Genomic DNA, 25,864 nt, shown 5'->3' on the forward strand with positions numbered 1-25,864 from the left:
GTCTGCATAGTAAATGCTGCTTTTGCTATTCCTCACATCCTGCTCCTCTGATCAGAGTATTTTGTGGTGGTGAAATACATTAATATATTCCTTATAAATACTTTTATCTAATTGTTCTTTGAATGTCAAAACATAGGTTTTACTTGTGTTTTCCATATGAGTAGACTAGCTTTTGCAGTAGCAAATTATTTTTGATTGTTTGATTTCCATACTGGTAGAATAATTTGTGGAGTGGCTAATTAAAGAACTATATATAGTATTTAGAAATAGTTAAATGAGGAGGAGGAAAACTGTAGCATTGATTAAGGTGGCAGATGTTCTTTAGAAACAGAATTAACTCAGATACAGTTTGTGTTGATACAAATTAAGCCAGATTTTAATCTAAGCCTCTTGTTTTCATTTTCTGTGCCTAGTATTCTGATGTAAAGAGAACGTTTAAATAAATTGGGATTACTCTACTGCTGTTTGGGGGAATTTTTTCCATTTTAATTTTCATATATTATCATCTTTTTATAGTTTTATTTGCAGTTTATATCATGAAGGATTAGTATCTGTAATATCTAAAGAGCTTCTGAAAATAAAGATCTACAACCCAACAGAAAAATAGATAAAGATTAGGAACTAACTTTGCCTTTTTCAGAAAAAAATACAGATGGCCCTTAAACATGGAAAGATGCTTAAATCTTGCTTATGGTGAGATAATTAAATCAGCACCACAACACCATTTCTCATTATCAATTTGACAGAAACCCAGAAGTTTGAATATATTCTGTTTTGTCATGATTATGAGGAAACAGATACTCTCATACTTTGAAAGAAATGATGCAGTGCGTAGAATTACAACGTTATTTTTTTAAGCTGACACTCAGATTGTTCTTATGTGCAAAGATTAGGTCAACTGCCTTTAATTCATAGGCCTTTAGGAAAAATTAATTATCTCAATAAACTGAAGCAGCAAACAGCCATGGTGTGCTTTCTCTCATACTACTCTTGTGCGCAAGAGGAGGTATATTGCCTGAACAGTCAGGCAAATGAATACATTTTAGCTGCTTAAATAATCAAATCATACTGGACAGTGATTCTCTTAGGTCTCTAGTGTTTTGTACAGATTAATTTTTAATCACTGAGTTTAATGAACACTTAACTTGCTTATGAACTTTATAAAGTTAGTATAAACCAGGAGAGTGTTTCCTGCATTAAGAATGACAGACTAAGGATTATTAAAGATCTACTTTGGAATTCCCTGGCAGTCCAGTAGTTAGGACTTTGTGTTTCCACTGCAGGGGACCCATGGTTGGGGTAAACTAAGATCCCACATGACATGTGATGTGGCCAAAAATAAATAAAAGACCTACTTCAGTAATGTGTAAAGGAATTGAACATTCCGGTTAAAAGGCAGAGATCATCAAACTGAATTTTTAAAAAAAGACCCTGTTAGGTTCTAATGAGGCAGATGAAACTGGAGCCTATTATACAGAGCAAAGTAAGTCAGAAAGAAAAACACCAATAGAGTATATTAATGCATATATATGGAATTTAGAAAGATAGTAACGATGACCCTGTATGCAAGACAGCGAAAGAGACACAGATGTAAAGAACAGAGTTTTGGACTCTGGGAGAAGGCAAGGGTGGGATGATTTGAGAGAATAGGATTGAAATATGTATATTATCATATGTGAAATAGATCGCCAGTCAGGTTCAATGCATGAAACAGGGTGCTCAGGGCTAGTGCACTGGGATGACCCTGAGGGATGGGATGGGGAGGGAGGGTCAGGATAGGGAATACATGTACACCCATAGCTGATTCATGTGAATGTATGGCAAAAACCACCACAATATTGTAAAGTAATTAGCCTCCAATTAAAATAAATTTTTTAAAAAGACCCTGTTATATGATAAGAAAAGTATGTTAGAAAAATTAACGTCAGACAGAACTGCTTAAAGATCAGAAGTACTGCCAAAGATACAGAAGGATTCTTTATGACAGTACAGTGGGCAGTTCATCAGAAAGCTGTAACAATCCTAAATGTGTATGTGACTTTTATAAAATAATACACCAACACCAACAATTGCAGAATATAGATTCTTTTCATGGAGAAGGCAATGGCAACCCACTCTAGTATTCTTGCCTAGATAATCCCATGGACAGAGGAGCCTGGTGGGCTGCCGTCCATGGAGTCACACAGAGTTGGACGTGACTGAAGCGACTTAGCATGCATGCATGCGTTAGAGAAGGAAATGGCAACCCACTCCAGTATTCTTGCCTGGAGAATCCCAGGGACAGAGGAGCCTGGTGGGCTGCTGTCTATGGGATCGCAGATTTGGACATGACTGAAGTGACTTAGCAGCAGCAGCAGATTCTTTTTAAGTAAGTGTGGATCAATCATTGGGATAGGTCAAATCTTGGTCTATAAAAGAAGTTACATTAAATTCAGAAAGCTTGAAATCACGGTATTTTCTCAAACCACAAAGAAGTTAAGTTTGGAGTTAATAATAAAGATAACTTGAAAAAATAGACAAGTAATTAGAAGTTGAACAAACATAAAATCATTAATGAATTAAAGAAGAAATCACAGGAGAAATTAGAAGATATTTTAAAATATAATGATCATAAACCACAACATATCAAAATTTTTGAGTGGAGCTTAAGCATTGCTTAGCTCATACCTTAAACACATATATAAGAAAACAAAAATATTTTAAAATCAGTGCTCTAAGCTACCAGTTTATTAAGAAGGGTAAAACAAAAAAAGGAAAGAAAATTAGCCCAAAAGTACTAGAAAGAAGAAAAAAGTTAAAACAGGAAATAGAAACTAATAAAAAAAAAGTATGTATATATATAATATCAATAAAGCCAGAAATTGGCTTTTAAAGAAATTTCATAAAATTAATAATCTTCTAACAAAACTAAACAAGGGGGAGAAACTCAAATACTGATATCAAGAATGAAAGAGTAGACATCACTGTAGATCCTAAAAGGATAATGTGAAGATACTGTGAACAACTTTATGTCAACAAACTTGTCATTTTAGATGAAATTACCAAATTTCTTGAAACTACAGGTTTCCTAAACCAATACAAGAGAAAGTATAATCTCACTAGCACTCTGTTAAAGAAGTTGAAACTGTAATTTAAAATAAAGAAAATTCTAGACTGTTTGCTTTACTGGTAAATTCTACCATTTAGGGAAGAAATAATTTTACCAATCTTTCAAACTCTTTGAGAGAGTAAAGGAGAAGAACACTTCCTAACCAGGTAATGAAGGCAAGATAAGATACCAAAATGTAAGTGAAATTACAAGAAAATAAAATTACAGCTAATTTCCATGAACATACATATAAAAATCCTCAACGTAGTCTTATCAGTGGAAGTCAGCAATTCATAAGAAGGTTAGTACATAATGACAAAGTTTATCTCAGGAATGCAAAGATGTTATAACATTTGAAAATCATTGGTAATTTACCACATTAACAAAATGAAGCAGAAAAGCTGCAGTCCCAAAAGATATAGAGGAAGTGTTCAATAAAATTTGATACTCATTTATCAGCAACTAAGGAATAGGAGGGAATTTCCTCATTTGATCAGTGAAATGAAAAGCTTGCATACATAATAGTGGGATAATGAAAAGCTTGCATACATAATGTGGGATAATGAAGGCTGTTCCCTTAAGGTAAGGAATAAAGTGAAAGCAGAATTGTATCTTATTTCATGTAGTGTTCTTCTAGAGGTCCTAGTCAGTCCAACAAGGCAAGAAAAAATAAAAGATTCAGAGATTGGAAAGGCAGAACTAAAAATGTCATTATCAGAAGGTGACATGATTCTGTGTATAGAAAATGCAAAGAAATATTAAAACCACTAGAATGAATAAGTGAATTTAACATGGTAAGGGACACATGGTAAGCACACAAAAATCAACCCGATTTTTATATTCGGAATAGGCAGGTTGACAAACTATGGCCTGTGGACCAAATCTTGCCAGCCTCCGGTTTTATTAGAATACAGCCATACCCATTTAGTTGCATGTTGTGGCTACTTTTACACTACAGGTGCAGAGTTGTATAGTTGTAATAGATCATGTGGCCTGAAAAGCCTAGAATATTTTATTTACCATTTGACAAATTATAAAATTTGCTGATCTAGAACAGATTATTGGTAAATGAAATACAAAATCCAATGCAGCTTATAATAGCATCAGTAACATCAGATACCCAGGAATGAATATAAAAAAAGATATTTAAAAGCCTCTGTACTAGTGGTTCTCAGTAGAGGGAAGTTTGTTTCATCCCCCTCCCTCAGGGGACATGTGATAATGTTGGATGACATTTTTGTCTGTCACAACTTGGGTGCTACTACTATCCAGTGGACAGAGGCCAGGGTTGCTGCTTAACATCCTATCATGCATGGGACAGCCCTCAAAACAAAGGATTGTCTGGCGCACCGTGTCAGTAGTGCTGATGCTTGGAAAACTGCTGTTCAATGAAAATGACAAAACGTTGCTGAGAGAGATTACAAATCTACATAAATCCATGCTTAGGGGTTAAAAGATTCAGTATTTTTATGGTGACACTTTTCCTCCAAATTACAAATTTACAGGTTGAACATAATCTTAGTAAAAATCCCATCACACTTTAAAAAATAGAAATTAACACATTGATCCTAATATTTGTATGAAAATACAAACTATAATAACCAATATACTCTGGAAGAAAGAGGAAGTTTGAAGTATATGCTGTTTCAAGATTCAAGACAGGGAATGATCAGTACAACAATGGACAAACACAGGTAGAGAATAGAGGGTTTAGAAATAGACCTATTTAAGTGCTGACTTAAGACAAAGATGCCAGTGCAGTTCAGTGGAAAGGAGGAAATCTTTCCAACAGATAATGTTGCAGCAGCTGGGTATCTATTTGGAAAAAATTAACATTGATCCCTCCCTAACCCTATGCATAAAAGGTAATTTGAGATAAATCAGTAGCAGAATTGGCATGAAGGAGGTGGGTGTTGTATGACCAAGAACTCAGAAAAGAGATGGAGAATATAGAAGAGTTTTCTAACCAGAGGGCAAGGAGTAGGAGGTTGAGTCAGGTGAGAAAACAGAGCAGGGTGGAGGTTGCCTACGCATCATCAGAGTAGTCTATATCTTGGTCATTACCTAGAAATGCTAGGGATGAGGGACTCAGCATTCTACAGAACTATTGAGAACACTAGTCTCAACATTTCTGGGCGTGTTGTGGGAGATTATGTTAGGCCTCTCCTTAGCTGACTGAGGCCACAGCCTGAATGGATTACAACTCTTAAGGAATCCCATTCATTCTGTGATAAGTTCTGCTGCCCCATTAATTAGGGGGAAGTCAGAGGCAAGGCTTAAAGAATATGTGAAGGTAAGTAATGGTTGAAGGAACTAGAGTTGCTTAGCTTGAAAATAAGATGTGAGGGACATGTCCATAATGTTCAAGTAATTTAAAAGCAGGTAATTAAACTTCTGTTGTGGAGTAGACATGAAAATAATGAGGGGAGGGGTAGGCAGATTGGCGGGGGGCGGAGGCGATTGCTTATAAACTAAAGCAGATAGAGGTGGGTAAGGAAGACTGTTGAAAACCTATGTAGATTAAATATTAAGAGATCACAGCATGTGGAAAGTGATTGATTCATAAATTCTGAAGAAATGTAGAGAAGATTGACATAACCTAATATAGCAAAGAATTGAGTCCTTTTGAGGGATTTTTTTCTTCTTCATATTATCTGAGCTTTTTGTGGTTGCTTTAGGCAGAACATAGCCCCACAATACTGTCCTGAGGAGAAGCATTAAAATGGACTGGAGTACATTGTCCATTGGAAATGCTGGAAAAGCGCTTTGTAGACCTGTCTGCTGATTTGGCTATTTATACAGATATTTGGTTTTAAAATAATTGAACCTTCATGTTAGTGTTGAATATACCATTTCTGCTACTTCTCTATCTGATGTGCATTCTGCTGTCCTACCTGTATAACTGCTCAGGACAGTATTGCATATGTTACAAAAATCGTTTCCAAAGAAGCTGGAGTACATATGGGCTTGCTTTTATATGTATATACTGCCAAAATTTTCTCAAAATTATTTTTTGATTCAGTTTCATTAATTTCTAGTATTACTAACTTGCTCAGGTGTTATGGGGAAGGACAGTTATCATCACTAACATGGTATATTACTTTATATAATAGAAAGGTTAAAAAAAATTTTTTTTATTTTCATTAAAATTTTTTTTTTTAAAGCCGGAAGCTCCTTGACATCCTTTGGAACAGAAGCATCAAGCAGCAGTGCCCTCTCCCAAAGTAGTGTGGTTGGTTCTGCCTTTACACAGGATTCAAGAGCTCTAAAAACACAGCTATCTCAAGGTAAGCTGTTTTTTCCTTCAAAAATTTCCATTCTAAATTTCTGTGGTGGTTTTTGTCTTTCTTTGAATGGAAGAGCTTTTGCAGATTGTGAATCACGTATATAATTTCTATTTAGCTCTTTTTAAATTGTCATCCAAATAAGTACATTATTGAATGACTTCCACTGTTTAGACTTTTCACAATTCTTAGATCATAAAATGAAAACGGTGAACACTGTTTGAATTTTTTTTTTTTTTCTAACAAAGCGATTATATTACTTGTATATGGTGGTTGAGTCACTAAGTCATGTCTGACTCTTGTGATCCCATGGACTGAAACCCACCAGGCTTCTCCATCCATGGCATTTTCCAGGCAAGAATACTGGAGTGAATTGCCATTTCCTTCTCTGTGGGATCTTCCTGACCCAGGGATCTAACCCGAGTCTCCTGCATAGCAGGCAGATTCTTTACTGGCTGAGCAACCAGGGAAGCCATATATAATATGTACTTGTATACAATACTTAAAATATTATACTCAGACTCACTACTGAGGATGAATTCTCTGAATTTGAAATAGTAGCTGAGGAAACAAGCTGTTCCTTATGCTGTTGCATCTTTCCTAGCATCCTCATAATCTAGAGCAGTGGTTCTCAGTGTGGCCGCCACCTAGAACCAAATCTAATCTGGAATGCTTTAAAATGTAGATCCTGAGAACTGATACATAAGAATCCTGGGAGCTTGGAGATCTGCATTTTAATAAACTTCTTAAAGGATCCTGTTTCATTTGTTTTTAATTTTGTTTTTCTACCAGCCAGTCTCATAACCTTCAGTGATTCTAAGATTCCTTGTCTTTATCTGCTGCTAAAGTAGATGATACTGGCCCATAGCTTTATATGGATATTTACTTTCAAATAAAACAATGTAAAGTCATTTCAGAAATATGCTGTAATCAGGACAATATTTTCAAAAACTCTTCAGGGTAAAATCAAGCCAGTGCTAAACATAATCCTGTGTATCTCACTTTAGATATTTTGAAATAGTTGTAGTTACTCTTATTCATATTAACTTAACTTAATTTTTAATTTGTTAACATTCTGAAGATTTCTTATAAGTATTAATAAATTAGAAATAGACTAAGTGTACTGTATAGCACAGGGAACTATATTTAATATCCTGTGGTAAACCATAATAGAAAAAAAGCATGAAAAAAGAATGTGCGTGTGTGTATGTATATAACGGAATCATTTTGCTTTACAGTAGAAATTACACAACTTTGTGAGTACTTCAATAAAATACATCTTTAAAGAAAGAATTACACTCAGCATAGGAAGAAAATAAAAATACTTGATTTCACTGCCCAGAAATAACATATTTATTTGCAGATTTTAACATAAGATTTCCTTCTGAGAGAAAATACTTACTCTTTTTAAGCATTAATTTTCTGTACTATAAAATAGGACTTACTGATAAACTAACAGACTTATTGTAAGGGTTAATTTTTTTAAAATGTGTGTAGTGCCCTCCGCATAGTACCTGACAGGGAACATGCTCAGTAGATGTTAGCGGTCTTAATTAATAACTAGCATTAACCTTAATATTGAAGCACCAGAAAGATTCTTGTTAAAATCATAATAACTCTGGATCTCATTGCTGCTCAGCATTGTTCTGGAATTTTTAGCTATGTCAGGAAAAAGAAAGAAATATGAATACTAGAATTAGTATTATTTGTCGATGGTAACATTGTTCTTGGAATTGAGAATTCACTGAAAAACCTAAAACTAATAAGGGACTTCAATTAGAGGTAAAATGTAGAGAATAAGTACAAAAATCAATAGATGTCCTAAAACCTAACCCACTGATTATTAATGGGGATAAAAGAAAATGTTCACAATAATGAGAAATAGAAATTATATAGAAAATATATAATAAATATGACCAGCCTCTGATGAAAGAAAGTATAATAGAGGGACATAAAAGAAGTTACCTATAATCAGAAAAGCATATCTTATCTCTAAATACAAAGATTTAGTTTTAGGAAGACTTTACTTCTCATAATAACTTTACTGTACTTTGTAAGAGAACCTAATAAAATACATACACAGACTGTCTTAAAAGCATGCAGATACGACAGAGGATGAGATGGCTGGATGGCATCACTGACTCGATGGACTTGAGTCTGAGTGAACTCCAGGAGTTGGTGATGGACAGGGAGGCCTGGAGTGCTGCGATTCATGGGGTCGCAAAGAGTTGGAGACGACTGAGCGACTGATCTGATCTGATACCTAGACATGTTTTAAAAATAAAAGTAATGAGATAGGGCTTACCTCTTAATAAAGTATACATAAAATAAACAATGCAGGAATAAATTTAGAGATGAATGGAGCAAAAGTCAGAAATACATCCAAGTATAAATACGTAATTAATATATGATAAGGATGCTGTTTTTAAATTAGTGGAGAAAGACTTGTTGTCCAGTAAATGATGTTAACAGATAACTGTCTGATCATTTGGGAAGTTAACTCCAGAATTCTTCCCTCATACTTCAGACTAAGTTTTAAATAAATTAAAATGTTTTTTAAAAAAAAATTTACAAGAAACAGAGAGGAGGCCTGGGGTTCTGCATTTTAATTTCACCAACTAAATTTCTGAAATTTATCAAATTTTAACGCCTAGAATTTTCTTGCAACTGGGAAGATAAGAATGAAGGTAACTTGAGGGAGTGTGTTTATAATAAGAGCTTTTGAGTTTTATGTTTGCATGTATGCTAAGTTGCTTCAGTTGTATCTGACTCTGTGACCCTATGGACTGTATATAGCCTACCAGGCTCCTCTGTCTATGGGATTCTCCAGATAAGAATACTAGAGTAGATTGCCATGCCCTTCTCTAGGGGATCTTCCCAACCTAGGGATTGAACCCCATGTCTCTTAAATCTCCTGCATTGGCAGGCGGGTTCTTTATCACTAGCACCACCTGAGAAGCCCCTATATAAATAAGATCATTTAATGGACTATCATAAAATTACCTATAAACAGGGACTTCCCTGGTGGTCCAGTGGTTAAGCATCCATATAACATTGCAGGGCACACAGGTTCAATCCCTGGTCAGGAAACTAGGATCCTACATGCTGTGGAGCAGCTAAGCCCTTGAGCTACAAGAGTCTGTGCCACAAGGTCCCACATGACATGTTGAAGATCCTGCATGCCTCAGCTAAGACCTGATGTGACTAAATAAACAGAGATTAAAGATAGAATTACCTAAATAACAAGCTTTTCAAAAAACATAACACTTGTTCAGTAAATAAATCACCTTTATTTTAACAAATAAATACTTCTGTAAGGTGATAAATAATTACAGAAATTTTTCTCTTAGGTCCAAACTTACATAAACTTGCACCATGATTTCCCATTATAATTAATGGGAAAATTACAGTGTTTCTGTTGTTGGCAGACTGAACTGTGACATTAATGTAATGCTAGAAATAGTGACACACATTGTTGTTGCATACTTTAGATAACCATGAACCAGGGGAGGATACTGATAAATAATCCCTGAAGCTCCTGGTGCACAACAACCAGTGTGCTATCAGCACTCGGCCAGGTCACCAGTTTGGAGCCTGTGCATAATAGCACAGGTAGATAGGAACATTTGCAGCATATTTGGGATTTTTTTTTCTTTTACATAAAAGTGAGCATTATTTTTTAAAGCAAAACCTATTTTGCTACAATATCATGGGATGTGAGAGCACGTTGAGCAGGGATTTACAGCAAACATAGGGGACAAAAGCATGATGGGAGCACCCAGTGTTACACTCTTCTGTTCATACTGTGACCAGGCTCTGACTTCATAAAAGGAAAAATGGAATTTGTAAGTACCAAACCATATTAAGCAAAAACTTGCCTAGAGATCATTCAAATAGCAAAGATTGAGTATAGTTATTATGTAATTATCTGAAGGTTTTATTTGTTGCTGGTCTTTTAGTATTAATTACCCAAGCCCCTAAGGTATTGAAGAACTTCATTGTACTTTCTAATTCTTTACTTCCTTTATAATACTTACAGATATAAGTGTATCACTTTAGATATATCTTCAGAAAACACTAAAAAAGTTAAAGCCTCTGAAAATAATGACTAAAGTGTCAGTATAATCTTGTGATTGTGGTTGTTGGGGAAAGCCTACATCTGATCTGCCTAAATGCTCTTTGATAATATTCATTTGATAATATTCATTCATACTTAGAAATACAGATTCAGTTTTCACAGTTTTTTGTTTGTTTGGGTGGGATTTATTTTTACTTTTTTTTCTTCTTCTTTTTTTTTTTTTACAGTAGTTAAGTGAACAGCCCACTAAAGATAATTTTAAGTTCTGGTCTAATAAGTAGATGGATTCAAATTATTCAAAGGATTTGAATTGGTGGAAATAAAGCTCTAGATGTATTTTTAGGGTCTAGATTATTTTGAAACCCCCAAAGGTTAGGGTAGTTTCTTATCTTTTGGTTACGTTTTAGGTCGTTCAAGCCCTCAGTTAGACCCTTTGAGAAAAAGCCCAACCATGGAACAAGCAGTACAGACCGCCTCGGCTCACTTACCTGCTCCAGCACCTGTTGGGAGAAGGAGCCCTGTATCAACCAGGCCTTTACCATCTACCAGCCAAAAACCAATAGAGAATCAAGAGCACAGGCGAGGTAGAACTTTAGCTGTTTACTATTTCTTGATTGACCGGTCAGCATCTTCCATTCAACTTATTTTCATTAAAAAGATTTACTTTATGTGAAATGATCCTAGAAGGTGTAAACTGAACTTGAGAGAATGTTCGTTCAGTCTTTCAAATTCTACTCAAAGTAGTGATGGTGGTGGGGTTATATGGATTTTTGGGTTTGTTTGTTTTTCCATTTCTGACTTTCCAGAAGTTTTTGATTATGTGTCCCAAGTTGACTGTCACTTTCTGTATATTCTATAGCTGAAGTACATAAAGTCTCAAGACCAGAAAATGAGCAACTCAGAAATGATAGCAAGAGACAAATAGGTAAGTTGTTACATGGATCTGAAAGTCTAATCCTCTGCTTTTCAATTAAACATTTGAAATGTATGATGTGTAATTACTATTTTTAAAAAAGAACAGCAAGGTTTGGTAGCTATACAGGAGTAGCACAGGAGAGTTTGATTGTGTTACCTCGATTATGGTGCTGGTGCTGTGGATCTGTGTATGTAGCAAGAGGTCATAAAACTGTATGTAAAGACATACCAAAAAATGAGTACATGCAAAACTATTGAGATCTGACTATGAGATCTTAGTGTAGTTAATTATATTGTGCCAGTGTCCTCGTTTTTCCCAGTTTTTGATAATGTACAATAGATAATCAAGATGTTACTGTTGGAGGGGAAGCTGGGTGATGGGCACTCTGTACTACTTTTTCCATTTTTTAATCTAATTATTTAAAAAGATTTTTTTTTAAATCATCATTACGTGGAATAAAACCTACTTGTTGGTAAGCAATTGTCTTTTAATATATTCTTAAATATCTGCTAGTGAGATTTGTATACTTTTATTTTTATATTTTATATTGTTTAATGGCTTTCTCTTTTGTACTGTCTTTTGTATTTTTTTATGTTTTTGTATCAGTTTCATGTTAGCATTATAAAATTGCTTTCTTTGTTTTTTATGCTTTTAAAAATGGAATCGGGAATTCACTGGTGGTCCATGGGTCAGGACTTGGTGCTTTCATTGCCATGGCCTGGATTCAGTCCCTCTTCTGGGGACTAAAATCCTACAAGCCACATGGCGCAGCCAAAAAGAAAAGAAAAAAGAATGGAATCATTGGAAACTATGTTCAATATCCTGTGATAAACCATAATGGAAAAGAATATGAAAAAGACTATAATATATATATGTATATGAATCACTAGCAGAAATGAACATAGCATTGTAAATCAAGTATACTTCAATAAAATAAATTTTTAAAAAAATAATGAAATTATCTGTACCTTAAAAATTTGAGTTTTCTCATTAAAATTAAGTCCTTTTTTTTTTTTTGAATTATTCAAGAAGTTTAACTTTCTTTCATAATTATCGACTTAATACTTGTAAACTTGATCTTTTTGGTAATCTGTAACATACCCCAAATCCATCTATTTTTTATTTTCATATTCATTAGCAGAGAATAAATTATGATTTAAAACTCTTCCAAGTTAAAAAAGAAAGGCAGTGTGTGATCAACTTAATTACATAATAATTGGGAGATGATCTTTAAGTTTAGCAAGCTAGAAAACACTGTATTTCTTCTGTACATTTTCATATGTGTTTTTATTTATGCTGTGTGCCATAGAATTAACAGAGGTTGGGGTTTGGTTTTACTGTTTCACTTTTTTTTTTTTTAATTTGCAAAAATGAAAGAACTCCTCTCTTCTCAAGATAAAATAATTGCTATGCTTCCATCATTCAAAAATCATGTAAAGTAGTGTTCACTTTGGCAACACATACACTAATATTGGAACAATTAGCATGGCTTCTGCACAAGGATAACATGCAAATTCATGAAGATTTCATATTTTAATATAAAAGGAATGTGTGTGTCTATCTGAATCACTTTGCTATATACCAGAAACTAATACAACATTGTGAATCAAGTATACTTCAGTTACTAAAATAAATAGGGAATTCCCTGGCAGTCCAGTGGTTAGGACTCTGCACTCTGACTGCCAGAGACCCAAGTTCAATCCCTGTTCAGGGAACTGGTCCCACAAGCCATGTAGCACAGCCAAATAAGCAAGCAAATAAATAAATCATGTCAAACAATAAATAAAAGTATCTTTAGCTACCTTTCAAAATTTAAAACATATCACGCTGTACTTGCTGGCTCGTAGCCAAGACATTTTCAGTAGTAAAGCTGAATATTTAAACATCCTGCCTGTCCAGATTTAAGTGTCTGGCTATACTGCTATGGGTTTTTGTGGTTTGTTTTCTCAAACTTGGACAATTGCAAAGTTTTATTTAGAGACTAGTGAGCACAGATGGTGACTGCAGCCATGAAATTAAAAGATGCTTACTCCTTGGAAGAAAAGTTATGACCAACCTAGATAGCATATTGAAAAGCAGAGACATTACTTTGCCAACAAAGGTCCGTCTAGTCAAGGCTATGGTTTTTCCTGTGGTCATGTATGGATGTGAGAGTTGGACTGCGAAGAAAGCTGAGTGCCGAAGAATTGATGCTTTTGAACTGTGATGTTGGAGAAGACTCTTGAGAGTCCCTTGGACTGCAAGGAGATCCAACCAGTCCATTCTGAAGGAGATCAGCCCTGGGATTTCTTCGGAAGGAATGATGCTAAGGCTGAAACTCCAGTACTTTGGCCACCTCATGGGAAGAGTTGACTCATTGGAAAAGACTCTGATGCTGGGAGGGATTGGGGGCAGGAGGAGAAGGGGACGACAGAGGATGAGATGGCTGGATGGCATCACTGATTCGATGGACATGAGTCTGAGTGAACTCCGGGAGTTGGTGATGGACAGGCCTGGTGTGCTGCGATTCATGGGGTCGCAAAGAGTCGGACACAACTAAGCGACTGAACTGAACTGAGCACAGAGATGTCTATTGCTGTGTAGTCATTATGTGTTAAACATTTCACATAATTATAATCATTGAATTCATCCTGCTTTGTGCTCTATATTTTTCTGTTGAAAGTGAAAAAAGTGAAAGTCACTCAGCCATGTCCAACTCTATGTGACCCCGTGGACTATAGCCCACCAGACTCCTCTGTCCTTGGTATTTTCCAGGCAAGAATACTGAAATGGGTAGTCGTTCCCTTCTCCAGGGGATCTTCCCAACCCAGGGATCAAACCCAGGTTTTCTACACTGCAGGCAGAGTCTTTACCTTCTAAGCCACCAGGGGAGCCCATATTTTTCTGTTAACTCATCAAATACTATTCCATGTTTCTCTTATAATTTTTTTTTAACTGTTCCTCTTATTTAGATTCTCAAGTTTTCACTGTAATTTATGCTACTTTGGTATTGCTTTACCATGCCTCATAAATCTTGTTATTGTATTAAATTGTAGAGAAAGGATAGATACAGGAAGACTTGACTAATATGGATCTATTTAGAGAGAGACAGTGAAGGTGAAGCAGGAAGTGGCTGGAGGGATTGAGATCTGGTGTTTCTTGTCTTTTGAGTTCTCTTGCAGTTTGTGCTAATGTGCTCATTTATTTTTCTCCCTGTAAATCTTGGTTTCTATTATCCTTTCCATAAAAGGCTTCATAAGTTTTGAGAACCCAGTATACATTTGACACTTAATAGGTATTAGGGATATAAGCAGAACAAAGTAATGTAGTGCAGAAATCTCCCAAATTGTTTGATTGTATACTGTATCAGCCCTAACTTAATTGGTGGAGAATCTACCTGTAATGTGGGAGACCCAGGTTTAATCACTGGGTTGGGAAGATCCCCTCAAGAAGTAAATGGCAACCCACTCCAGTATTCTTGCCTGGAGAACCCCATGGACAGAGGAGCCTAGCGGACTATAGTTTATGGGGTCGCAAGAGCCGGACACGACTTAGCAACTAAACCACTACTACCATACTGTATCTGCAGCATGTTTGAGTACAGACCCCATAGGAATAAATTTCACTAAGGACATTTATAAATTTCATATTTATAAATTTTATGTGCACTCTTCTCAGTCTAGGGAGGCTTCCCTGGCAGCTCAGCTGGTAAAGAATCCTCCAGCAGTGAAGGAGACCCCAGTTCAATTCCTGGGTCGGGAAAATCCACTGGAAAAGGGATAGGCTTCCCAGTCCAGCATTCTTGGGCTTCCCAGGTAGCTCAGCTGGTAAAGAATTTGCCTGCAGTGTGGGAGACCTGTGTTCGATCCTTGGGTTGGGAAGATCCCCTGGAGAAGGGAACAACTACCCACTCCATTATTCTGGCCTGGAGAATTCCATGATGGTATAGTCCACAGAGTTGGCTGTGACTGAGTGACTTTCACTTTCTTTCACTTTCTTCTCAGTCTACTATGTATTAAATATTTGTGAAACTTCATCTCTTTTTTATAGTAAAAAAATACAAATATAGTCAGGTATATAGAGACATAAGCATTTCTGTTGTTGACCATAACGACCATAATAATAGCTTCTGCTTTAAACCAGCTTATTCTTTATTAATATAGTTCCAGGTGCTCCTTCAGCTCCAAGGAGAGGGCGTGGGGGTCATCGAGGTGGCAGAGGAAGATTTGGTATTCGACGAGATGGTCCAATGAAATTTGAGAAAGATTTTGACTTTGAAAGTGCAAATGCACAATTTAACAAGGAGGAAATTGACAGAGAGTTTCATAATAAACTTAAATTGAAAGGTGAGTTTTTATTTTTCTCCTCAGAGAGTACTCTTTTCTGACCATGTGAATTATGGACATTAAGGCCAAATCTTGACTTATATGGTATGTACTTTTTTTTTTCCATTAGAAGATAAACTTGAGAAACAGGAGAAGCCTGTCAATGGTGAAGATAAAGGAGACTCAGGAGTTGATACTCAAAACAGTGAAGGAAATGCAGATGAAGAAGATCCACTTGGACCTAATTGCTATTATGACAAAACTAAATCCTTCTTTGATAATATTTCTTGTGATGATAATAGGTACAGTCTTTTAAGCTGCTCTTATGCAATTAGGAGGTTGAAGTGTGAAGTGATTCCTGATAAATTCACAAAGTGTCATGAATATTTAAAAGTCCCTAAGGACTTCCCTGATGGTCCAGTGGTTAAGGATCCATGCTTCCCAGTGGGCACAGATTTGATCCCTGGTTGGAGAACTAAGATCCCACTTGCTGTGTGGTGCAACCCCCCCAAAAAATCTAATGACTACAATTTTTTAATGTTTTGATAAAAGAAAATAACTTATACTAAAATTTTAAATGATACTACTTTTGGAAAAGAAGAAATAATCATATATTTTTGTTTGAGGATGCATTCACATTCGAAAATTAGTAATTAAAATAGAAGCATTCATCTAACATCTAAACACCTTTTACTCTACCCCTCTACAGTGTAGTTCAGTTGAAGTTTGCTGATGTAGTAAAACTCTGCTCTATTGCAGTAAATATGAATCCAGAAAACTGGTTGATTAGAGGACTCAGCATAACAAAGTTGCAGAGTTTCTGCTGCCTGGCTCAGGCCGTCCTTCTGCTGCATTTTGGTGCCACCCAGTGGTGGTTGTCTGCTTCAGTTTAAACATGGATGGCGATGGTGCTGAATCTGATTGGGCTGTAGGCCAGCAGCAGTGATTCAGAAACTTTAGGCATCAGGTCCAGAGGTTGGACCAGGAGCCTAGTAGGATCTTGGGAATCAACCCTTTATCTCCTCCCATCCTGAGGCAGGGTTTCCTTTCCCTTTCTTCCTTTGAGGCTGATTGGAGGGTAGAGTCAACTGCCAGTCCATTTATTGAGGCTATTCAGTTTCTTTGTATCATCAGCTGCATTTGCAATAAACAATACCAGTCATACTTTCACATGAAGTGTAACAGAATATAATAGGAACATATTGCCATGGACAGCTTGTGATGACTTAGATTAGGTACTTTTTTGGGGTTTTTTGTTGTTTTTTATGATTTTTTTGATGCTTAGAAATTATTTAGCCTCAATTTGGAAATTAAGTGCTACATAGTCTTGCTGGCAAATGTTCTTTAAAAGTTGATACACTACAAAAAAAAAACAACTTGATATACTAAAGATTATTTGTCCTCATAATAGAGAACGGAGACCAACCTGGGCTGAAGAGAGAAGATTAAATGCAGAAACATTTGGAATCCCGCTTCGTCCAAACCGTGGCCGTGGAGGGTACAGAGGCAGAGGGGGTCTTGGTTTCCGTGGTGGCCGAGGGCGTGGCAGTGGCCGAGGCGGTGCCTTCACCACTCCTCGAGGATTTCGTGGTGGATTCAGAGGAGGTCGTGGGGGCAGGGAGTTTGCAGATTTTGAGTATAGGGTAAGTGTTATTACATGCTTTGGGGTTGGCTTGCAGTTGGATGAAACTCAAAATGTTTTAAATTTTTATCTATTGGGAGTGAGTATTTCTAGGACATCTGTGTAACTTCCATTTGACTTTTCAGTGGAGGATATACTTGATTATGATATTTATATAATTTTAAGGAGAAGTAACTTCTTGGCTAATGGATCTAATTTTTTAAACTATTTTCTTTTCAATTGGAGGAAGTGAGAGAAATATATTTTTATCTTCTGTTACAGAACCATTGTTTCAGATTTCATGGACTGGTAAAATTTCTTCCAAAAAACTATTAGAGACTGACTTAATTTCTTTTTCTTAAAAAGTTTTGTTGTTGAAGGCACAGGGGATCGCTAAAAGATATTACACAATACAAAAAAAGACCATATTATATCACTTTTATTTCGTGTTACAAAGTATGCTTTAATACCAAAAGAATCTAGGAAGAACATATTCCAGAATGGAAGGCAAACCTGTGCATTTAATATAGCTAACGTAGTATTTTGTGTGTACAAATGAGGAAATGGGTAAAGAGATATTAAATAACTTGCCCAAGGTTAGCTAATAAGTGATGATGCTGGATCTTGAACCTAGTACATTTGTTCCTCAGTCCATGATCTTAATTAGTTTTGTGGAAAACTCAACTACATTTTCCCTGGTTTTTTATTTTACCATGGTCTTAAAAATATCATATTGGTATATGGAAACTGCTGCTTGCAATTTCTAATTTACAATGTTAGTTTCTGGTGTATAGCAAAGTCATTCAGTTACATACACACACACACACACACATACACAGTCTTTTTCATATTCTTTTCCATTATGGTTTATTATAGGATATTGAATGTAGTTTTCTGTGCTATACAGTAGGACCTTGTATAAAAAAATATATGTATAATGTATTTAAAGGAGTCTTTAAGTCAATGTTACTATCCTAGTTATTGACCTTAGGGATAGTGGAGAGGAAAGTATATAATGAAAGAAAGGATGAAAATCCCATCATAAAGAAGCCTATTAGGAATTACAGAAAGCAGCTAGAAACTTAAAGACCCACTATCAGGAATTTCACTCTTCTATATTTAAAACTGGTCATTGTTGAGCTCCCTCTTGAAGGATCATTAATTGTGGCTTTTGGATCTGTTCTGTTATTTTTAATGCCTTTGATACTGTGTCATCACAGCCAAGACTGCTGAAAATTAGCCTCAGATCATTAGGTCAGGACATCCAGCCATGGTAGACGCAGCCTGATGTATCTGCAGGACTTTTGACTTCCAAAATAGCCATTCCAACTTGGAGACTGTCTTAGGAACCATGGAATGCTTCTTACTTGCCACTATTACTCCTCTTGAGGTTGCCAGTGAGCTTTTGTTTACCGAATTCAATAGCTTTTTCACAAATATTTGCCCTTCATAACTCTGCAATATTTGACACTGATAACTACCACCCAACCTGGAATCTTCTTCTTGGGTATTTTTTTTTCCCATAAATACTTTTGATATTTTTCTCATTATAAAAATTAAGTATGTTCCTCACCACAGCCTATAAGGTACTTCATGATCTGCTTGCTTCTCCAGGTCAGAAGTCTAGTACTTTCTCTATATCTTGTTGCTGGTGGGACTGCAAGCTGTTTCTGTCATCCATTCCACCACAGATATACAGACCTTGTTCTTGTTTAATGCCAAGCTTATTCCTGTCTCACCTTTTTACCCATTCCTTCTGCCTGCAGTGTTCAGTTTGCTCTGTCGAGCTCACGTTTGTACTCTTGTGTAGGCTTGATCTCTCTGTCTTCCTCCCTCTCTCCTCTCCTGCAGAGATTTCCCCCTCCCCTCTCTGAGCTGATCTATTCATAGCTTCTAATCAGTTTTTCAACTTGGACCTTGACCTACATATTTCTCTATTTACTTGCATTGTGTCCTGTGATCAGCTTAAACTTAACCTTCCTCAGAATGACCTCATCATCTTCTCACTTTCCCATCATATCAGTTTGGTGTTCTTTTGGTCACCCTGGTGGTGGAGTATCCATGTCCACGTCATCGCATTCATTCCTTTGAGATATTCCTGCCAATTACCATAGTAACCCACTGATGGCTCTTCAGACCTTCAGTCTGTCTTTACCTCACTTGAAGCGTATCAGCTACCTGTTGAAGAACCTATGGCAGCTCCTTGTTGAAGACCACATTGAGTCAGCTTGGTTTGAGAAAAGTGAAAGTGAAGTCGCTCAGTTGTGTCCAACTCTGCGACCCAGTGGACTGTAGCCCACCATGTTCCTCTGTCCAAGGGATTTTCCAGGCAAGAGTACTGGAGTGGGTTGCCATTTCCTTCTCCAGAGGATCTTCCCGACCCAGGGATCGAACCCAGGTATCTCGCATTGTAAGCAAAGTGCTTTACCGTCTGAGCCACCAGGGAGGTCCATGGTTTGAGAAAAAATACATTTAAATCAGACCGTGATCCTGATGAGAATTTTTGTAATCTTTGCCAGTATGGCATCGATTTAAGTTGTTAAACCTATCAGGCCCTGGGTTTTGACATTTGTGGGTAGAGAGTTGAACAGATTTATTTCAGATACACTTTTTAAAGACCATTGAAGTCTCAAGAGTTGGGAAACATCTGAAAGATGTGACCTCCTGGCCAACCCAAACGCCTCTTCTGTTGGTACCCCTGTAGGGACTGGGAACTTACTACTGTTTCTAAGAGCATCCATTCCACCACAAGGGTGCTCTTAATTATTAGAATTTCACAGACACATGGAATTTGAATGAAAATCTTTTTCCCTCTATCGTCAACCTATTAGTTTAACTCTTCACACAGAATATATACTCTTCTTCATGATGATTTTTCATATATTTGAAAAAAAAATAGCTGTCATGTTATCTTTAAGACTGGACCATTACTTCCCTTTATCTGAACAGTAACAACACACTGTGTGCATGGTATATCCGTTTACTAATGCCAGCCTTCTTTTTAAGGTCGAGTCTCACTGTTCAGCTCTCTTGAGCTTTTAGTTAAAACTTCTGTCATATATATTGCAGAATTAGAATGCATTTAGGGGGTGTCTGCATCAGTCTTTTTTTTTTTGGCTCTGCTGGGTCTTGGTTGCTGCACATGGGCCTTCTCCAGTTGTGGCAAGCAGGGGGCTGCTCCCTAGTTGTGGTGCTGTGATGTGCAGGTTTCTCATTGCCGTGGTTTCTCTTGTTGCAGAACCCAGACTATAGAGCACACGGACTTCAGTAGCTGCAGCTCACAGGCTTAGCTGTCCCACAGCATGTGGGGTCTTCCCAGACAGGGACTGGACCCTTGTCCTCTGCATTGGCAGACATATTCTTAACCACTGGACCACCAGGGAAGTCCTGCATTTGTCTTTATCCATACTGGGATATCCCTGACGGATAGTTCAACCTCTGCTTGGGTATTTCAAGGAGTGAAACCTGAGTGGACCTTAGGCTGATGATTAGAAGGTTCTAACATGACATTGCACTGCTTGCTGTTTTTACCCTACGAGAGTCCCACTTGCTATATCCAGCCCCATTTCTTATTACCCTTTAAACTGTCTAATTCAAATAGGTTAACTCTTGATCATCTCTTAAACGGTTGCTTGATTACAACTAAACTTCATTCATTGACCAAATATATTGAATTTCTAGGATATGCCAAGCTCTGTGCTAGACATTGGTGGTAACAAAACACTTGGAGCCTTGATATTAGATTCCCCTGGAAAGACAGACAGAGCTAAAAGTCAGGGGTTTCCTTTCGGTCTTGCCCAAGGTTTGCTGTGTCCTTAAAAGCTTCTCTTCCTTCCACCTCTGATTTCTTTCTTTTCTGACCTCCCATGGCATCTGCTTCCGTCACCACACATTTTACATATACCCGTATTCCCTGTTTCAGGTGTTTTGTTTTGTTCTGCATCACCAACTAGATGGAACCTCTTGGCATTAGTGAATATGTATTTTACTTTTCTTTCCACCAGAATGCCTATGCCAGCGTGGAGCCATAGTGAGCTTGAAGTAAGTACTTAGCCTGATTAGCGTGATTCCTTGATTAGGAATAAGTTACATCAGCCTTCAGTGAGGCTGAAGGTCCATCAGTGTGGGTACCCATTGATTGTTTATTCCAAAGTTAAATGATCCTTCTTCTGTCTACCACTAGATCCTAGACCTTCTCAGCAGCGTATTCGTTCCAAATCATACCGTCTGGCACCTTTAAAAGTGGAAATAGTGAGAGACCAGTATTACATAAAGGAGATTTATCTTCAAAGGATTAAACATGTTCTGAAACGTCTAGTATTTCTCAGAGATGAAGTGCAATGACATTTGCAGCAGCCTTCATGTAATGGGTTAGCTTTTTTCTTTATGCTTCACTGACATAAACAATATAAGTAGGTCTGGTTGTTTAATGCAAACGTGGGTAAAGATGGAATCATAGGTTTTTTGTTTTTTAAGGATTCCTCAGAAATACCAGTCAAACTAGAACCTCTCTCCCACCCTCCTCCCAGTAAATAGTTAGGAAGCCAGGAACCCAGAGGAGTTAACTTCCTTGATCTAGATACAAGCTAATCAAGCCAAAATTCACTCCTTGACTTCTGAGTTTTCCTTAAGGATAATGTTAGAAACATAAACTTATGGTGAGTTTGGTCCTGTAGTGCTTTTTCTTTTCTTTATTTTTTGGGAGTGGAAGATGAGGCTGGGCATAATAAGAGAGTAGCCCACTATTATTTTATATGCTGCTGCTAGGGAGGTTGAGCCACCATGGTGGGTGAGATAGGTTGCCTTCCACTTGAGTCTTATGTTCTTCACAGAGGGTCCAGAGGCAAGTATCTGAAATGACTCAGCATAGTACTTTCTCTCTCCCTTGCCCCTTTTATTTTCTCCTTTCCTTCCTGCTACCTCTCTGTCTCCCCCTCCTTCTGCGTCCTCCCTCCCTCTTTTCTTCTCTTTCTTGCTTTCTTTTTTTTTTTTTCACCTTTCAGAAAACCACAGCATTTCAACCCTAAAAGGTCTGGATTGATCATACAGCTTTCTGAAAGGTAAAAAAAAAATTAAAAATAGGGGCATGTGAAATTTGGCCTTGGTGGGGACAACAGGACCGTCTTCAGCAGCTTGCTTTCTGCATCAACTAATCCCATGCTGTTTGTATTCTAACTTAATAACATTGTACAAATGGTTTTTGTATATGCAGATAAAGTTTTTCATAAAGTGTGTGTTTCTAACAGGGTAAGAATCGGCAGTAAAAATCAGGCACGTGCTAGCAGCTATTCCTGAGGAAAAGAGAAGCCCTTCCCTTGGCTCTGTGTACAGGCCTTTGGTTTAGAATTAATCTCACTGGAAAACTAGAGGCTCCTTGAGAATTTTATTGCTTTCTTCTCCCTGGTTAGTTTTAAAAAAAAATTCACAAACATATTTAAAATAATAATAATTAAGATTTATTTAATCATATTTAATATGTCATATTTATTTCATATTTTCATAAAAGTTGTCCTTTTAAAATGTATTTTTCAAATCATTGGCTTTCTCCCGGCATGAAACTTCGAAGAGAAATGTTATTTTGCCACCTGATATTTTATTGCTTAGTAAAGATATCAGAGACTTAGGGATTTTATTAATCTTCTTCCAGTATATGTTGTCAGTTGTATTTGATGAGTTTAACTACTATGTTCAAGGCTTAATTATTTTTTGAAATTATTAGGACAGCACCAAAGGTAGTAGGGCATACCTCTGTTTTAACCGGGGAGCCTTCTTGCTTGGACAGCACCACTGCTTTAACCTCTATTAACTGGAAAATACAGTTAGCAGTAATGAGCTACTGCGGAGTGTGTAAGGTGTCAAAAGTGTTTCCTGGAAATCAGTGAAACAAATTTATATGTGAAAGTTAAGAGGAGGGTGAATTTAAAGGTAATGAAAAATATACTTAAGCAAATTAGAGAGAAATACTTATTAATAAACCCCAGTAGTTTGAAACATGAGCTAATTTTTTTTTTTTCCTTTTTAGAAGGACAACAAAGTTGCTGCATAGTCTACAAACAAGTCTTTGGAAATAGATGGATTTCTAGTTCTTCGTGGTCCTGAGAATTGGTTTCAGTCTTTGAGAAGAATGAAGACGTGAATTTGCTGTATATTTGTCACCAGCACTGGGTTTTTGTTTGTTTGTTTTTCTGCTTAATTTCAGAGATACAATGCAGTTACTTTTGGGGGTGGGGGGAAGGCTCATCTTAAAAAATGAGCATTAATTATATTTGGAATAGCAGAAGGTTAAGTAATTTCTTATGTATAGTTAAACTAAAGCAGTACTCCAGTGAAACTTACAGGTATTTTTTTCATCACTGAAAGGATCTTCTTTATCACTAAATTGTATTTGGCGATTCCTGCAAGTTACCTGCAGATAGGGCCGTGATACTGTGTTTTGAGCCACAGAAGGGTGTGTGTGTGTGTGTGTGTGTGTGTGTGTGTGTGTGTGTGTCTCTGTCTGTCTGTATCTTTTCTTTGCTTTTTTCTTTTTTTTCTTTCTTTCTTTTTTGGAGATCCTGTAATATCCCTTTTGAGGTAGCTTATTTCGTCAATTAATTAGGGTGCTGGATGGTAGAGAATTTTGTCAGTCAACTATGTACACACAGTAAATACTGTTTCTTAGGCAAAGGTAACTTTTTATATAGTTGTAAAATTCCATTATATTCCATTGCCAAAGAAACATTAAGAACTTTGTATAGCTGTATAAAAAGCAACTAATTTTTTAAAGAATAAACATTTTAAAGTCAGCAAACATACTGTGTCCTTGCAGAAGTTGATGTGCTGAGGAGCAGAACTGTGGGTGGGTCTTTTTTTCATAGCTTTTCAGGCTTAAGATTGTTGGTTTGATTTTTTTTTTTTAATGTTTGGAACATAAATGAAGATTTGATACATTCATTATCTAAAAAGGATAAATTACTCATGCTTGTTGTAAGAAGTTTATTTTGTAGCAAATGGCATATCACAGGATTTATCCAAATAATAGATATTTTCAGTATACAAATGTAAATAATCATAGATAAGAATGTATTAGCTGTATTTTCAAATAAGTATCCCCCCTTTTTTAAGACAATAAAACTAGGTGTCAATTAACCTGTTCTTCCTGATATGCCTGGAATTTTGTTGTGATACCTTGACTCATTCCATTATATTTCAAGAGGATTCAGAGTGTTAGAAATTATTTTAGCAACCTACGAGATACCATAGCACTGGTCCTTCGGCCTGTGACCCACAGATGTGACTCAGTATAGAGTTCATTGCTAATGATAAATTATTAGTAAATCTTTTTTCTATTTTAAGCTATAGTTGCGGGCAGGGGTGGGGGGGAATCTGGCCACTTTTGTGTTTTATGAAGGCCATGGAATAAAGGGATCCAAAGATTTAAATATTTTTATCAATTTTGATTTTTGTTAACTTTCTCCTTAAAATAATCAGTAGTGGTAAAGATACAAAAAACTGCACTGTAGGAGAATTGAAATATTTAAAGGTGGTTGATATTTTTAATTTTAATTTTATATCTTTTGTAAGGCTCTACAAGAAAATGTTTTGTGATTCAGTTTCAGTATCGAGGTCCAGCTCTCGGCAGCCATAGTTTAGATGATATCATTAATACTGTTTGCTTGCATGTTAACAACAAAGTCTTTTGGAGGACCCACCAATCATGATATTGAACACATTTCCGAGACATTCGGAACATCAAAGCAAGTGCTATGACAATACCTGTGTAGACTGTCGGAGATATCCTGGGCTACTTTGAAGAAAAAAGAAAAACTGTAAATACCAATTCTACATGCTCTGAAAATATGAATTCATGCATTTTGCCAAGCCCTCTGGGTCATTGACTAGGGCGTTTGGTACCCCAGTAATAACTGGCAGCATGGCATACCTGCAGTGCACCTTACAATATTAAAGCAGATTTTTATTCTGAGACAGAATAAAATTATTCAATAAAAAATGTTCGTCAAAGTTCTTTCTCTTTAAACACTAATATGATCCTTACAATAGAAAGAAATACAGTATAAGGCATCTTTAACATGTAAGGGTTTATATTCCTTAAAATTAGCAAAATTAATTTCTATTTTCCTAGGATTTATATATTGTCGTAGGTGTTTAGGTAAAGCTAGAAGCCTTCTCTCCCCCTCTTAGCATGCAGCCAGCTCCTTAGTTACAATCCATGACATGAGGAGATTAAGCCAGCCAGATACAGGCCAAACTGGCAACCTCAGGCTAGAATGCATGCTCTACAGGCAGGCAGGTGCAAAAGAGGGAAAAGGGGAGGGCTGATTCCTCCGAACTTGTCTTTGGAGAGACCATTTCTCCCTCCAAAAGCACAACTGGATGTGAGGGCTAGCAAGAGAGGTCAGGAATGTTCATTCAGCTCACTGGCTCTTAATCAGGGGTGACCTGACATTGGGGAGCATTTAGAAATGTGAAAGCAGATGTTCTGGTTATCACAATGAATGATTTGAGACACCACTGACATTGAAAGAGTAAGGGCCAGGATGGTGAATGTCCTGTGCTCTGCTGGACGGTGCCCC

At 36.7% G+C, this 25,864-nt stretch overlaps 1 protein-coding gene and 1 pseudogene across 9 annotated transcripts in view; both read left to right on the plus strand.

The window, feature by feature from the left end:
• The window catches only part of LSM14A (LSM14A mRNA processing body assembly factor), a 53,916-nt gene extending 29,497 nt beyond the window's left edge, over positions 1 to 24,419 (plus strand). The window contains exons 4-12 of one of the 9 annotated variants that reach the window (XR_009491168.1): positions 6,253 to 6,375; positions 10,858 to 11,034; positions 11,310 to 11,375; positions 15,509 to 15,691; positions 15,801 to 15,972; positions 17,082 to 17,313; positions 21,296 to 21,332; positions 21,475 to 21,661; positions 23,314 to 24,419. Coding sequence is in view for 6 of the 9 variants with exons in the window: in XM_005218991.5 (XP_005219048.2) it covers positions 6,253 to 6,375; positions 10,858 to 11,034; positions 11,310 to 11,375; positions 15,509 to 15,691; positions 15,801 to 15,972; positions 17,082 to 17,313; positions 21,296 to 21,322 (980 nt within the window). In the remaining 3 variants the exon portion in view is untranslated. 9 annotated transcript variants of the gene reach the window in all.
• Positions 12,808 to 12,903, plus strand: LOC112442480 (uncharacterized; annotated as a pseudogene).
• Positions 24,420 to 25,864: the final 1,445 nt, after the last annotated feature.

Source organism: Bos taurus, chromosome 18 (genome assembly GCF_002263795.3).
Source record: "Bos taurus isolate L1 Dominette 01449 registration number 42190680 breed Hereford chromosome 18, ARS-UCD2.0, whole genome shotgun sequence".
In the NCBI taxonomy this organism is placed as follows: Eukaryota; Metazoa; Chordata; class Mammalia; order Artiodactyla; family Bovidae; genus Bos; species Bos taurus.